We start from the raw sequence: 13,892 nt of genomic DNA, 5'->3' as shown, positions 1-13,892 counted from the left end.
AATTACTTGCAACTTTAACTTAGCACTATAAAAAAAACATCAAATCAAGATGTGTAAACAAGAAAAAATAGTACAGAATTAATAAAATAAGGCTGAATGATGTTTCACAGGGAGCACATCTCTTACAACATAGTTATAACTTACAACATACGCAGACACACGTTGCTATAGCTGTTACAGCAGTCAGCGCCAAACAACAGGCAAACTCTGCTCTCTTATAAACAGCACAGCCAGCATTTATGTCACATGTCTGTCTGTTCATGCACAATGTTCTGTTTGTCATGTCTTCCTTTCTTTAGTTTTCCCGCCTTTAGTTAGTTGTCATGGTTTCTGATTTGATTAGTGTCCTTGTTTCATGTGTGTCTTGTTTATTATCTCATTAGTTCTTGTATAAGTATTCCTTGGTTTTGTTCACTCTTTTTCCTGTCACTGTTGTTTTTTGATGTATTTCCTGCCTTCTGATTTATTATTAAAACTTTGAGTGTTATTTGGAAACCTGCTCTCCTGCCTTCTTCCTCCCGTGGTCACATACCATGACAGATGGTATGACACATACTATGGGGTTTGAGGCAGAATGGCCACCCATTGGAGAGGTATGTGGAGGAATTTCTTGAGCTCTGTAATCTGGTGAGTTTGGATGACGCCTCTCTCCGTGTGTTTTTGGATGGGGCTGGATAAGGATACAATTCGTTATAGCGAACCTATGTGTTATTTCTCCCTAGTCGAGTCTATTAATCTAATTCTCTATTTAAATGACTCAAATTTTGAAGTTGATGAAGTTAAAGTTAAGAATCCTTCTCATCCAGCCCCATCGAAAACACGAGGCCTCACCAACTCAGCTCAAGCCGGTTCCCTCCACATATCCCTCCAATGGAAACGTCCATTTCTGTCCTCCTGCACTTCCCCAAGTCCTCAGTCCAGTAATGGCCGCCATCCCAAAGGCTCATCGCAAGATGGCCACCATGCCAGAGCCTCGTCGCAAGATGGCCACCATCCCAGAGCCTCTTCGCAGGATGGCTGCCATGCCAGAGCCTCTTTGCAAGATGGCCGCCACTTCAGAGCCTCTTCGCAAGTGGCCGCCACCACACCTGAGCCCTCGGTCAAGATGGCCACCGCCACACCTGAGCCCTCAGTCAAGATGGCCGCCACCACACCTGAGCCCTCAGTCAAGATGGCCGCCACCACGCCTGAGCCCTCAGGCAACCTCCAGGGTGCCCACCCCCTGGAGGTTATGTCACATGTCTGTATGTTATTGCACCATGTTCTGTTTGTCACATGTCTTCCTTTGTTTAGTTTTCCTGTCTTTAGTTAGTTGTCATGGTTTCTGATTTGATTAGTGTCCTTGTTTCAGGTGTGTCTTGTTTATTATCTCATTAGTTCTTGTATTTCCAAGTTCCAAGTATTCCTTGGTTTTGTTCACTCTGTAGCATCTGGACTAATCAGGCACACAAAATTATTCAATATATTTAAAGAATTACCTATGAACTCACTTTATCTAAGCTCTGTGAACCCATCCCCCTAAAACTGTAACTAGCATCCCAAACTAGCTAAACTACAGGAAGAACTAGGTGTCCTGTTACAGATACTTGGACCTTTTATGATCAGGAAGAATTTTGCAGAGACCAGTGACTCATTCTTTCTGAGAAGGACAAACAAACTCTCTTAATCCTATGTATTCTCTATATAACCCCTTGGGAAATGTATAAACATGTATCCAATTTTCCCATCTCATGACTTTCTTTTTATAGGCTTTATTCTATGTATTAATTCTCTCTTTTGAACTATTAATGTTCCATAGTTGCAAATGTATAGTTGACTGAGATCACATTGGCAGCATGTTTGGTATCTACGGACTCCAACTTTCATTTCCTATTTGGTAATTTATGTTACATGTTACTAACTCTGGGACACTCTTTTCTCATTCATCCAATCCAGTGTCTTATGCTAATATCTTGCTACAGAACAAAGACTAGTAAAACTTCCCTCCGAGGGGGCAACTCCTTATTGGCTCAGACACTTTAAGAGGGTGTGACATCTTCACCCCTTATATTCACTGATCACAAGATCAAACTCTCTCTTCCTCCTCTTCTTCTCTTTTACTGACAAATGCTGACGTCAAGATGATGCTTTAAGAAGCTAGAAGCTTCTAAGGAACCCCAAGCTTGTGGCAGGCCTCGGCCTAGACCTTCCATTCACCAAAGATCCTCTGAATCCAGCCGGTTCTCTTTCGTCAAGACAATATCAGCAAAGATTCAACGGAAGCCTCCACAAATTGCATCAGGACAGTTTTAATTCAACTTGGAGAGACATGCAAGTATCAAACTTAGTCTCATTATCGGATAAATTGAGTTTCCTTACCCCTTTTAAAGAAGGGCCTGTTAAAACTAAACTGATGGTTTGCTCAAGGCTGTTGATCTGCTGAATGTCAAACAATGCTGTAACCTCTTGCTTCCTGTACTCTGCTTTCTCTCTCTCTCTTGGTAAACTGTATGCATGTATGTGTGTGAATGTTAGAGTAGTTTAAGTGTTTAGTCTACTTAATAAAGTCTTGTTCATGTCACACGTAAGGTTGTCCGTGTTTTTTTGTGCTCATGTACTGGAGTCCCTATTCATGTCGGTCCTGACTACAGGCTTTTAGTAGAATAAGATTGTTATTTCCCATAACCTGGAAATGAACATTTCTTAGTTAATAAACATTCAACACTGTGTGTTCATTGAACAACAGGTTAATTGATTGTAATATTAATTTTATTACATTAAGTTAATTTTATTAACTGATTAAAATATTAATAATTAATTATAACTAGTTATGATTAATTATTCATATTTATTTTGAGCTAATTTGCTACAACTCTTTGTCCTGTCACTGTTGTTTTTGGATGTTACCTGCTTTCTGATTTATCATTAAACCTTTGAGTGTTATTTGGAAACCTGCTCTCCTGCCTCCCGTGGTCACATACCGTGACAATTTAGTTTTTTTTTTTTCTTTGTTTGTTTTTTCTTTCTTTGTTCAAATAACGATTTTAATCCCTGTCTAAAATGGAATGTATAGGCTGACTACTATAGAAAATATTTCATTCATGCCATTGCATGTGTGTAAAGAAAATAGACACAACTGCCATCTTATCCATAATACCTTTAATGATTGCTTGTAACTAATTGCATAGTTTCAAAAATGCTTAAAAATAAAATATGTGTATGGTAACTAAGGGGCTATATAAAATATATTTGGCAACTTCCTAGGTTTATCAATTGTAATTTTTTTCTGATATCGTCAATAATCTCAAATCAGCATTGAGACACTTGCAAGATTTGCAAGATATCATCGATATATGATATCTTCACATCACCCAACCATAACGTGAAGGACTATAAAGAAGATCGGTTAAATACTGAGGAGCTAAACCATTCAGGGCATTAATAAGTAATCAGCAAGATTTTAAAATGTATACAATGTTTAAAGGGTTAGTTCACCCAAAAATGAAAATTCTGTCATTTATTACTCACCCTCATGCCGTTCCACACCCGTAAGACCTTCGTTAATCGTCGGAACACAAATTAAGATATTTTAGTTGAAATCCGATGGCTCTGTGAGGCCTGCATAGGGAGCAATGACATTTCCTCTCTCAAGATCCATAAAGGTACTAAAAACATATTTAACTCCCTGAGGTCTGAAAACGCGCCAGCACGTTTTGCAGGATTTTTTTCACATTGCAGCTGAACAGACTTAAAATACTCATCATTTCTTGTCATAGAGACATAAGTAATATATCAATTGAAACTAGTCTTAAAACTATATATGTCTTCTTTTATTTGTGTACACTCAGAGTAAAAACACAATGTTGTGCTTTTTGTAAAATAAAGAAAACTAACATGATGCGTGATCTCTCCTCTCCCTCTGAACGAAGTCCTCGTTCTCAGAAAATGAACTGTAACTTATGAATACTAATGACAAAAAAAATGACACTTATGTCTAAAGAAATGTTGAAATGTCAGGTTTTAAATCGTGCAAGTCAAATCGAAAACAAACATTCTGTGTTTATGTAATCTGTATGAAAAGAGAGCCATGTCAGAAGTCTGTGATTCAGCTCATTACCCGCTAATGCGGCCATGCCCACGGAGCCAGCACTATTCAGACGCAAATTCAGAGGCAATACATGCATACATCGTCTCAATCGTGTATTTATTGTCTTGAAAAGCCATGGTTAGCGATCTCTAGAAGACATGCCATTAGTTCCTAGTTCCTTTTCTTCTTTATATGAATTTGTGGCCTAAAGGTGTACCATTATTTTAAATTGTAATAATATTTCACAGTATTGCTGTTTATGATGAGTTGAGACATTATTACAGAGGGTTTTTTTCACAGCCTACCTGACTGAAAGGCCTCATTAATATGCAAGTCATTTCAGGTAATTATTATGTGATTCTTTTGTCTTCTCAGGTGTAAATGGCCCATTATTCATGATAATTCACGCCTCCATGCATACTGTGTTTCTTGACAAAAAGTGTCTTACAAAAACTAAATCAATATATTGTTTTATATGAAGTAGGCAGCATAATTTTTACATAATTCTGAAGCAAAAACTCTAGTCTACAACCTCCAATACCCAAAAGTCTTGTGAACACAGATTGATATACTTTTTTGACCTTATTTCAGTGACTTAAGTTTTTTGTTTTTCAATAACCACGTATAAACATAATTCCTTCAAAAATACAAACATGTACATACATGTTCCTCACATATTATTGTAGCCTAGTTTGTGCTGAATACAGTATAATGACACTTTTGTCATTCATATGTTTATGAACAACTGAAAAAAGCACAAATGTCAGGGCATGCCAAAACTTCCCCAAGCCCCAAATCAGCCTCAGAGTCCAGAGGGTTAAATTGGTTCATGTGAGTACAGTGGTTCAATATTAATATTATAAAGCGACAAGAATATTTTTGGTGCGCCAAAAACAAAAAAAATAATAATAATAACGACCTTTTTTAGTGATGGCCGATTTCATAACACTGCTTCATGAAGCAACGGAGCATTATGAATCAGTGTATTTTGTTTTATGTTTTATTAAAATTAATTTTAAAAACAATTACTTACAAAACTTTTTAATCAGCTGATTTTAGGAAAAAAAAAAAACAGCAAAGTTTTTATTTGAATTCTACAGTGTTTGCCAGACAGTACATTATCTCAATTAAGTCAAGAACTTGACATTCAATTGGCTCCATGTGACAATAACAAACATCTGCACTTCCTGTGAAACAAACAATTTCTCTCATGCATTTTGTCTTTTTTTTTTTTTTTTTTTTTTACATTTTAAAATTAAAACAACAAATGGGCATATGCTGTATGGTATGCTTATGTTCACTTTGTTTTCAAACTGGCATAACTTATGCAATATCATTAGATTTTGCACATTAGATCATTATACTGTATACTGACAGTATACTCTAATATCTAGGTCTCTGGTTTTGATATTGCTGTTTATGTTCTGTGTACTTGGTTGATTGGTCTGGTGACTACATCTTCCACTGGTGAGAAATGTTCCTTGAGTTTGCTATTGGGAGCGGAAACTCAGAATATGATTGTATCTGGTGTTGTTTGTACCTCACAGGCTGGAGACTCTGAACAAGGTGTGTCTGTTGAGAGCAAACTTTTATTAAAAGCATACCCTTTCTGATGTGGAAGAGATTATACTATTGCACTTTTCCATTCCATTGTTGTGATTGGCTGTTGACATCAGAAATAGTCACACTGTGATGGCTTAACCTTCTTTCTCCATATGGAACTTATTTGCATAGTCTTAAGTACACCCCTAGAACAGTGCCTTTAAGGTTTTACTTTTTTATGTTTTCTTTCCAAAACACTTTCTAAACAATCTAGGCATTATGTGGAATGCATAAGTCAAAACATGAGATGATGGTTGAATGGTCACCCATGCATTTGTGTATTTTGATAGGGGATCTTGTGTGAATTGTTATGAGAAAGCAGCAGTCACTATGCATCTGAATGAACAAAGTAGTTGTGGTGCAATTTTGTGGATTAAAAGTATGTGTGAAAAATTGTAATTTTATTTTGGCCTTTGTTTTGGCCAGGTAAAGCCTATTCACACCAAAGAAAATATTAACACTGGGTATGAATTATGAGCATTCATATGGCAACAGTCCAACTTTTTTTTTTTTTCCTCCAGAGATGAGCTGTCATTTTTTCTTTCTTTCTTTTTTTTCTCCTTTGGACTATCAAGAAAACCACCAATGAGGTTTTTTTTTTTTTTCGTTTTTTTTTCAACTACATTAGTGGCACTAAAGTAATTTTGCCAATATGCTATATCTTGTACTTTTATATCTTGTAATGTGACCGTACACCGATGAGCCTAAACATTATGACCACCTGCCTAATATGCTGTTGGTCCCTTCCCATACTGCCAAAACAGTGCAGACCCGCCAATGCATGAGCTCTACAAGACCGCTAAAGGTGTCCTGTAGTATCTGGCACCAAGACGTTAGCAGGACTGTAAGAGTTAAAAAGCTACCCATAGACTGGGTAAACCCAGCCTGATCTGCCGTCGATTCAATTTCGCCCAGCAACTCAGTCTGGAAACCTGTACATTCATTTCTACTGCTTCTGTTACACTTTTGCGGGAACCAATCACAGACTGGCTTTATCCACCTTGCTCGCTACTGGCGGGTATAACACGATGACGATAGAGAAGCGACTGCAAGCACGACCGTCAATCCAATTCCTTTTAGACTCTCGACGATGCTGAATGACTTCTTTAGTTTAGCAAACAAATTGCTCGAGTGGGTGTAAATACCACTCACTTTCATGTCTTTTTTTTTTTTGTTTGTTTGTTTTTTGCACAACCTGCAAAAATCACTCAATGCCAGGTAGTATAGCATCCTTCATATCTCCGAACAGTCTTTATTTTTATCAGATTTATAAAAAACAGATACGCTGTACTGAGTCTTTCCGAAAACAGGCGAGCTCCTGGAGGCATGCCGTGAGCGAAGCTAAAGAATAACGAACACGTTCTGTATTTGTGTAGTGATCGTCTGCAAGCTATCGATGGTCAGTAAAACAAATGTATTTAAACACACGCAATACACCATCGCATTGTCCCTGGATAACTTTTGAATCACTATAATGAATATAGCGTATAGTGAATGATGAATTTATGAATTCAGTATGCTTGTGTTGTTTACATTATATGCACTTAGGAGCCTATTGCCAACAAAACATACATTTGATGCATTTTTACTCACTACCCGTGGTTCCGACTCATGACCGGGATCGTTACTGCTGTGACGGCTCCATCTTTCAGTTTCAAACAATCTGTAAATACAGCATCGAACTGTGCCTTGTTTTTAAAACCATAAGTGCCGATCCTGAGGGCTTGAGCAGCCACGGAAAAACATTAGATATTCTCCATTCATTTTGACCAATAAGAAAATCGATTGCAACTATCAGACAAGACGTTATCCTTAATTTGATAGCTAATTTAAGGCAGTTTCTATGGTTATTTTAATGACAAATATCGAGAACGCATCAATGTAATGCGTGAGCGCAAATCTCTCAGCTTCACTGTTAACTTTACACTGGGTTCTTTGGGAAGCAAGGTTATCTTTCCCTCACAACCAAAAACACACTTCTTCGGTGACATTGTTGATTTCGTATACCTTATGAATGCAAATAAAAATGAAGAATCGAATCTAAGTTAATCGAATCACATCGAATTTTAATGTGAATCGTCTCAAATCAAATCGTTCTGAATTAGCAAAAATTGTTCTTGAATCTAATCGAACACCTATGCGTCATGAATTCAATCAATTTGCTGTTTACCCAAAGATTCACAGCCTTATTATTCAGTCAAGAGCCATGAGTGATATTTTTTCTTTGTCTTTTGTCAATCAGAGCAAAGCAAGGAGGGATTTAGAGAGACTGTAGCATCGGACGAGTCATTTGAGAATCATTGATAAATGGGGTGATGAGCAGTGTATATTATGTGAAAATGATGACCTGTTATAGGAGACCTCCAAAACAAAATTAGGAACCTTTTAAAATAGCATATATAAGACACTTTAAATAAATATGAGTGCTACATGATCGAAAAATCAAAACTTGGCACTGTTGCATATTTTACAGGCTCATGATTTCAGAGGAGTTCAAAATCAATGAATACCATACATTTATGCCAAGCGATTACTTATGATCTGCTGTTGATGACTTATGACAATGTTTACTTTATAGTAATATGTTTTTGATGGTTGTAAGAGTGCATATTTTATCTCCTTTATATTTTTGAATGAGCAGCTTGGTCCCCAAATAGTGGACCCCGGTCCAGTTCCAGACCCCGCTTCATTCAAGCAGTTTCCACTCTGTGCGTTGCTTCTTTTCTCTGCTAAAGACATAAAGTGGCACATTAGGAGCTGCAGATGGTACGGTTATTTTAAGAACAGTAGCAGAAACACATTGAGCTGCAAAATAGTTACTTTTGTTAAAATACTGCAGAAAACAAGAATACAGAATATACTATTATTTGTATTTGCCATATGACTCTGACCGTTTAAATAATACAAGTTTGTAACGTGGCACGTTTAGACATTAATCAGCAGGTTAAGAGCTGTTTTTAATAAACAATGTTATAATTTGGAAAATGATTTAGAGATGGCAAGGGAAGACAACACAACTTTTAAATTACTAGTTAACTTTGCTTTCTGCTCTAATGTGAGTGTTTTGATTATTTATATTTAAGTACATTGTTTTTAGTAGTTTATTATTTTAAGCAAAATATAAAAATAGTTCAGGCATTTCTTAAAGACTTACTGTGGTGAAAATCAAGTGTTTAATGTTTATATGTCTATGTGGTATTTTTAATATGCTTTAAGACAAACCATGTGCAAATTCATAAATCAACACCATTGCTGATTGTTTTCTCCTTAAAACCGCAGTGACAGTCTGGAAAAAAGAAGAAGAAGAAGAAAAATACAGTTTCAAATTGCCCTTGTTCTCTATGTCATAAATATGTTGAAACCAATCCTGTCAACTTGTGGGGCGGGCTTTAGCATATCATTAACTATTCTGTGAAGCAGTGGGGTCTCAAGAGAAGCCAGGTTATCACAGAATATTTTTTCTGTTGATAAACTCTATTTGGCAATTCAACATAAACTCTTCTGGCTTCTTCCTGGGCAGGCAGGAAAGACGAAAACATTTATTAAATTCAGTACATGATCCCATTTCATATTTGGGTCTTTAACTAGTATGTAATAACTTTTAAACATTTGATATATGTTTGCATTTCATGTTTTTACATTGTACTTATATATAAAAAAAAAAATATATATATATATATATATATATATATATATATATATATATATATATGACCTTTCCCTTACACCTTAACCCACTCTTAAACCTAACTATACCAACTCAGTCTCTATCCTAACTCGTATCTCAATAGCAGCAAAAGTGTTTTGCAAAACAACATTGTGTTAATTTTGTTAACAAAATCTGATGAAAAATATTTGATGACAACCCTTTTTTCCATGACTAAGATGAGAACATACCAATGTCATTAAATGAGACTAAAATTTAGTTAAAAAATAAAAACGCTGTTTTTGTCAATATTACAAACTGTTTTTAACAAGCCTCTACGAGCTTTCATACTTGCAGTTGCCAGATGTCAAGAGTTTAAATCCCCCAGTCAGAGCTTTTCTGTTAAAAGGATACATTTTCTGCCCGGTGTTTTACTTAATCTTTGCAATCTTGCAACCATGTGCACGTGCAGTCTCTACACTTCGGAAGAAGCATGGATGATATGAAAACACTGACAAACATGTTAGCTAGAGTTTAGCCATCTCCATTGAGATATTGCAGTTAAATTAATGTGTATAGATCCAATCTGTGTTTCTTTCAAGAGCAACTTAATCTGCGATCCTATTGCAACTTAATCTGCGGTCAAAGCTTCTAGGTGATGGAACTGTAATAAATCCAAACATTGATCTCGACTGTGTTGCTTATGATTATGGAAAATACAATTGATTTATTTATTTATTTTTGCTTAATGCAATTTGCTATTATTGGAATTACCATTAAAAAATTTCACCGTTTTAATTTTTGAGAAAAGTTTCTTGTTTGACCAGTTTTCACAATGTAGAGAGTGTGTTATGATAAATAGCCTATAATAAATCAGAAAATTAGATGAGGTAAAATAAACCATGCGTATGAGTTGACATTCTCATGATTTGTGCTCATAGGTGAAAGTGCAGTAATTCTGATTAAATGTAAAAATACATTTCTTAATGCCAAGAATCATTGTGATTAGAATTTTGACACACAAAATGTTGTGTAATATGTGGTATGACTGTATCATATCTCTTAAATTTAGGTCTAGTTTGAACTTGCCGCTTGCTAGCAACTGCTCTCACCGCAGAAGCTTTGCATTTAAAGAGCTAATAAAGCAGCACAATATTTCATGTCTAATTATTTACTTATGTGGCAAGTAGCCGTGTAATAAGTGGGATAATGTACATCCAGACGGTTGTTATCGCAGAATAAACCCATTCAGACTGATGCAAGTCCTGATCACCCTGTCGGGGTTTATTCTGCAATAACAACTGGCTGGATGTACAACTGTTTGTTGGTAGTTCGTTTCAGCTCTGGTCAATTAAATAATTAAATTATTAACAGATACAACTTTGATTTTAATATGCGTGATATGCAGATGTCCATAATGTCCATATGTTAGAAATGTACAAATCATGTAGTTAGTTAACATCATGTGAATGTGTTAACATGTAAAGACATTCTCCCTCCTTTAGTGGACGTAGGTACTACCAAAATTCCAGAGTTTTGTGACCTTTGTGATGGAATGTAGGTCGATAAAAGATGGGTTGAATACACAGAAGCTAACCCATTTAGGCCCTTGTAGGTCAGTAGCAATACTTTATAATCAGTATATATTGATACTTTAATTGATACTTTATAGGGAACCAGTGATGTATCATATTACTGTATATTGGCACATTTACACATGGAAACAGTGTGTTTTGGTTTTACCTTTAAAAATGGGCATTTTGGGCATGCAATAATACATGATCTGTGAGATATTTTGAGATGAAACTTAACAGACACATTCTGGGGACACTTATTTTAAATCTTTTTAAAAGGGGCATAAAAGGTCCTCTTTAAATAAAAGATTATACATATATATATATATATATATATATATATATATATATATATATATATATATATATATATATATATATATATATATATATATATATATATTAAAACGTTTTTAAAAGTCTATTTCTTATGCATCAATGATGCACTATACTGGAAACTATTCTGATTTTTTAATTTATATGTGATGGTCATTGATATTATATGCACGTTTGAGCTTTTGAGTTTGTCTGAGGCATACAATAGAGATTTAACTTGTGCTTGTGTGTTTGCCTGCTTATCTATATTATCTACAGACTAAGGAGAATGAGGATCTGCGAAGAGCCTATGCCAAACATCATGACCGTTTACGCTTCATTCAAACCAACTACAGAACAGTGACAGAGCAGCTGAAGAAAGCTGAAGATACTCATGACTTGTAAGTACTTTCTATTTAAAACTTGGGTTATACTTTATTTTAACGTGACATAGTTACACTGTGCTTACTCAAATAAGTACTGTGTAATAATTAACTACATTTACTCACTATAGAGTTACGGTCATGGTTAGGGCCTGGTTTAGGGTTAGTTACTTGTAATTATACATAATTTACTGTTATTACTATTAGTGATCGACCGATACTGCTTTTTTATAACCGATACCGATACCGATTATTTGCATGTTTATGTACCCGATAACCGATATGCAGAACCGATATTTATTTACTGTTATACTTCTGTTTTTGACAATTATTACAACACAACTGAGCTGAACAAACCATTTTATTTATAACAATCACTCCCTCCTTGCATACAAAAAAAAAAAAAACTTTACTGAATAATATTAGCTGGAATATATAACATTGTCAGGAAAGTAACAAACAAAACAGCATACATCATTGCATTTTCCAACTAGTGTTATTAATTATTATGTTTTGTCGGTCTAGATCATGAAATGCTTTCTGACAAAGTGCTGTAACTTATCTATGCATTTACACAAAACTATAAATTGGGCTACTCAACCGCGATCGCGTGTGGAGATACTAAATAATTTCCACAGAGCTGCATTTATTTAGATTTGTATTAACTAAATAATGGTTATGTAGTAAATCAAATGATTATATAATCTAATAAAGTTAAACAGCACTTGTCAGTTGGCATTTTATGATCTAAATTTAATCTAACGTTAAATCATGAAATGCCAACTGACAAAGTGCTGTTTGACTATAACTTAATCAACCGCGATCGCGCATGGAGATAATAAATAATTAATTTCCACAAAGCGGTAGGCTATATTTATATGTGTATTAGCGAAATAATTGTTATGTAGTAAATGATAATATAATCTAGGGTGTTTAAACAAGATAATCTTGTCAAAAGTTTCATTCAGTGGCCGTGCTTACGCCTCCTGATCATCCATCAGTTGCTAAGCAATATGAACGAACTTTTTCTTCAAGACTAATGGTGAGCAAATACAACAGATAGAGAATTAAATTCAGCGCTTTTATTTTCAACATGCACTCATTCACGTCTGTTTTATTTAATTCATGTAAAGTTACGTCTTAATTGGGGCAGGACATGACGAATTACACTACTCTGACTCAATGAGTTTGTCTCAATTGTTTAGAAACAAGCTGCATAAATTAACTCTATCAGGAATTTATGTCTCAGATCTCATTTGTGCATGTCTTTTATGTTAAATAAAGTTGATTAATTAAAGCAAACCAAGTAGAACATATACTTTACCTGTGCACTGAGTTGTTGTTGACTGATCTCCTCAGACGGAAGAAGTCTCAAAACGGCCACAACATGGCGCCGTAAATCGGCGAATCCGAAATTACAAAACCGATACCCGATTATGGAAAAATGCTTAAATATCGGGAAAAATATTGGTAAACCGATACATCGGTCGATCACTAATTACTATAGCAAGTACATGTAGTAACGTGTAACTATGTCACCTTAAAATAAACTGTTGGATCATATTCCATTGCTTTTGAACAAAGTACATTCAATGTTTTTTCAACCACCAAAATTCTGTATGTACCTACAGGCTAATTTGCATGGTTACATACTGATATTGACATATTTTCCTTATCTATGAAATGAAATACTATCAAAACAAAATCCAAACAAAAGGTAACAAATTATGATTTTTTTTTTTTTACCATAATGTGAACATGGACCATGTATCATATACTGCAGTAAATTCTAAACCGAGAGATGCCATTCTTGTTTTGTAATGAAATTGTACAAAGCAAAAAAACACAGTATAATTCTACCTGTAGTTAGTGTTTTTAAGGCTTAATATACTTCGAAACAGAAGAATGAACTGGTTTGGCATAGTTTTAAGCAAAATTATGCCAAAACAAAGTTCATTTAGAGTTTGTATTGGGAATTTGAAACAACTTTCCAAAGTAAACTTTCCGGAGCTGGACTCCAGCTGGTTAACACCTTCCAACTACCATTGGTTCATAGTGATTACGTAATAGTTATGTGTGTTCAGAGGTTCTGCCTTGTTTGACGTGGTAATCTTCTCCAGTCCTTTTCCTTTGTTGAATCCGTCAAGGTCAGACACAAGTAAAAACGTGAACACACTGGAGAGCTGCTGTAGAAATTGAAGTTTTACTTGTAATTGAAAGTGACGCTGACACAATTTTTTTCTTTTTTCATGTTTAATACTGTAAAGCTGCTTGCAGAGCACATGCAAGCATAACCACTTTGCTAT

General features: G+C 35.2%; 1 protein-coding gene across 3 annotated transcripts in view; it reads left to right on the top strand.

The window, feature by feature from the left end:
- cntln (centlein, centrosomal protein) overlaps nt 1-13,892 on the top strand; it is a 135,812-nt gene that overhangs the window by 60,689 nt on the left and 61,231 nt on the right. For all 3 annotated transcript variants that reach the window (XM_067404558.1, XM_067404556.1, XM_067404555.1), the window contains one exon: nt 11,483-11,604. In XM_067404558.1, coding sequence (XP_067260659.1) covers nt 11,483-11,604 — 122 coding nt within the window. The remainder of the gene's footprint in view (nt 1-11,482; nt 11,605-13,892) is intronic.

Source organism: Chanodichthys erythropterus, chromosome 12 (assembly GCF_024489055.1).
Source record: "Chanodichthys erythropterus isolate Z2021 chromosome 12, ASM2448905v1, whole genome shotgun sequence".
Taxonomy (NCBI): Eukaryota; Metazoa; Chordata; class Actinopteri; order Cypriniformes; family Xenocyprididae; genus Chanodichthys; species Chanodichthys erythropterus.
The sequence above is the reverse complement of the archived record's forward strand: the minus strand, read 5'-3'. Positions and strand labels throughout refer to the sequence as shown.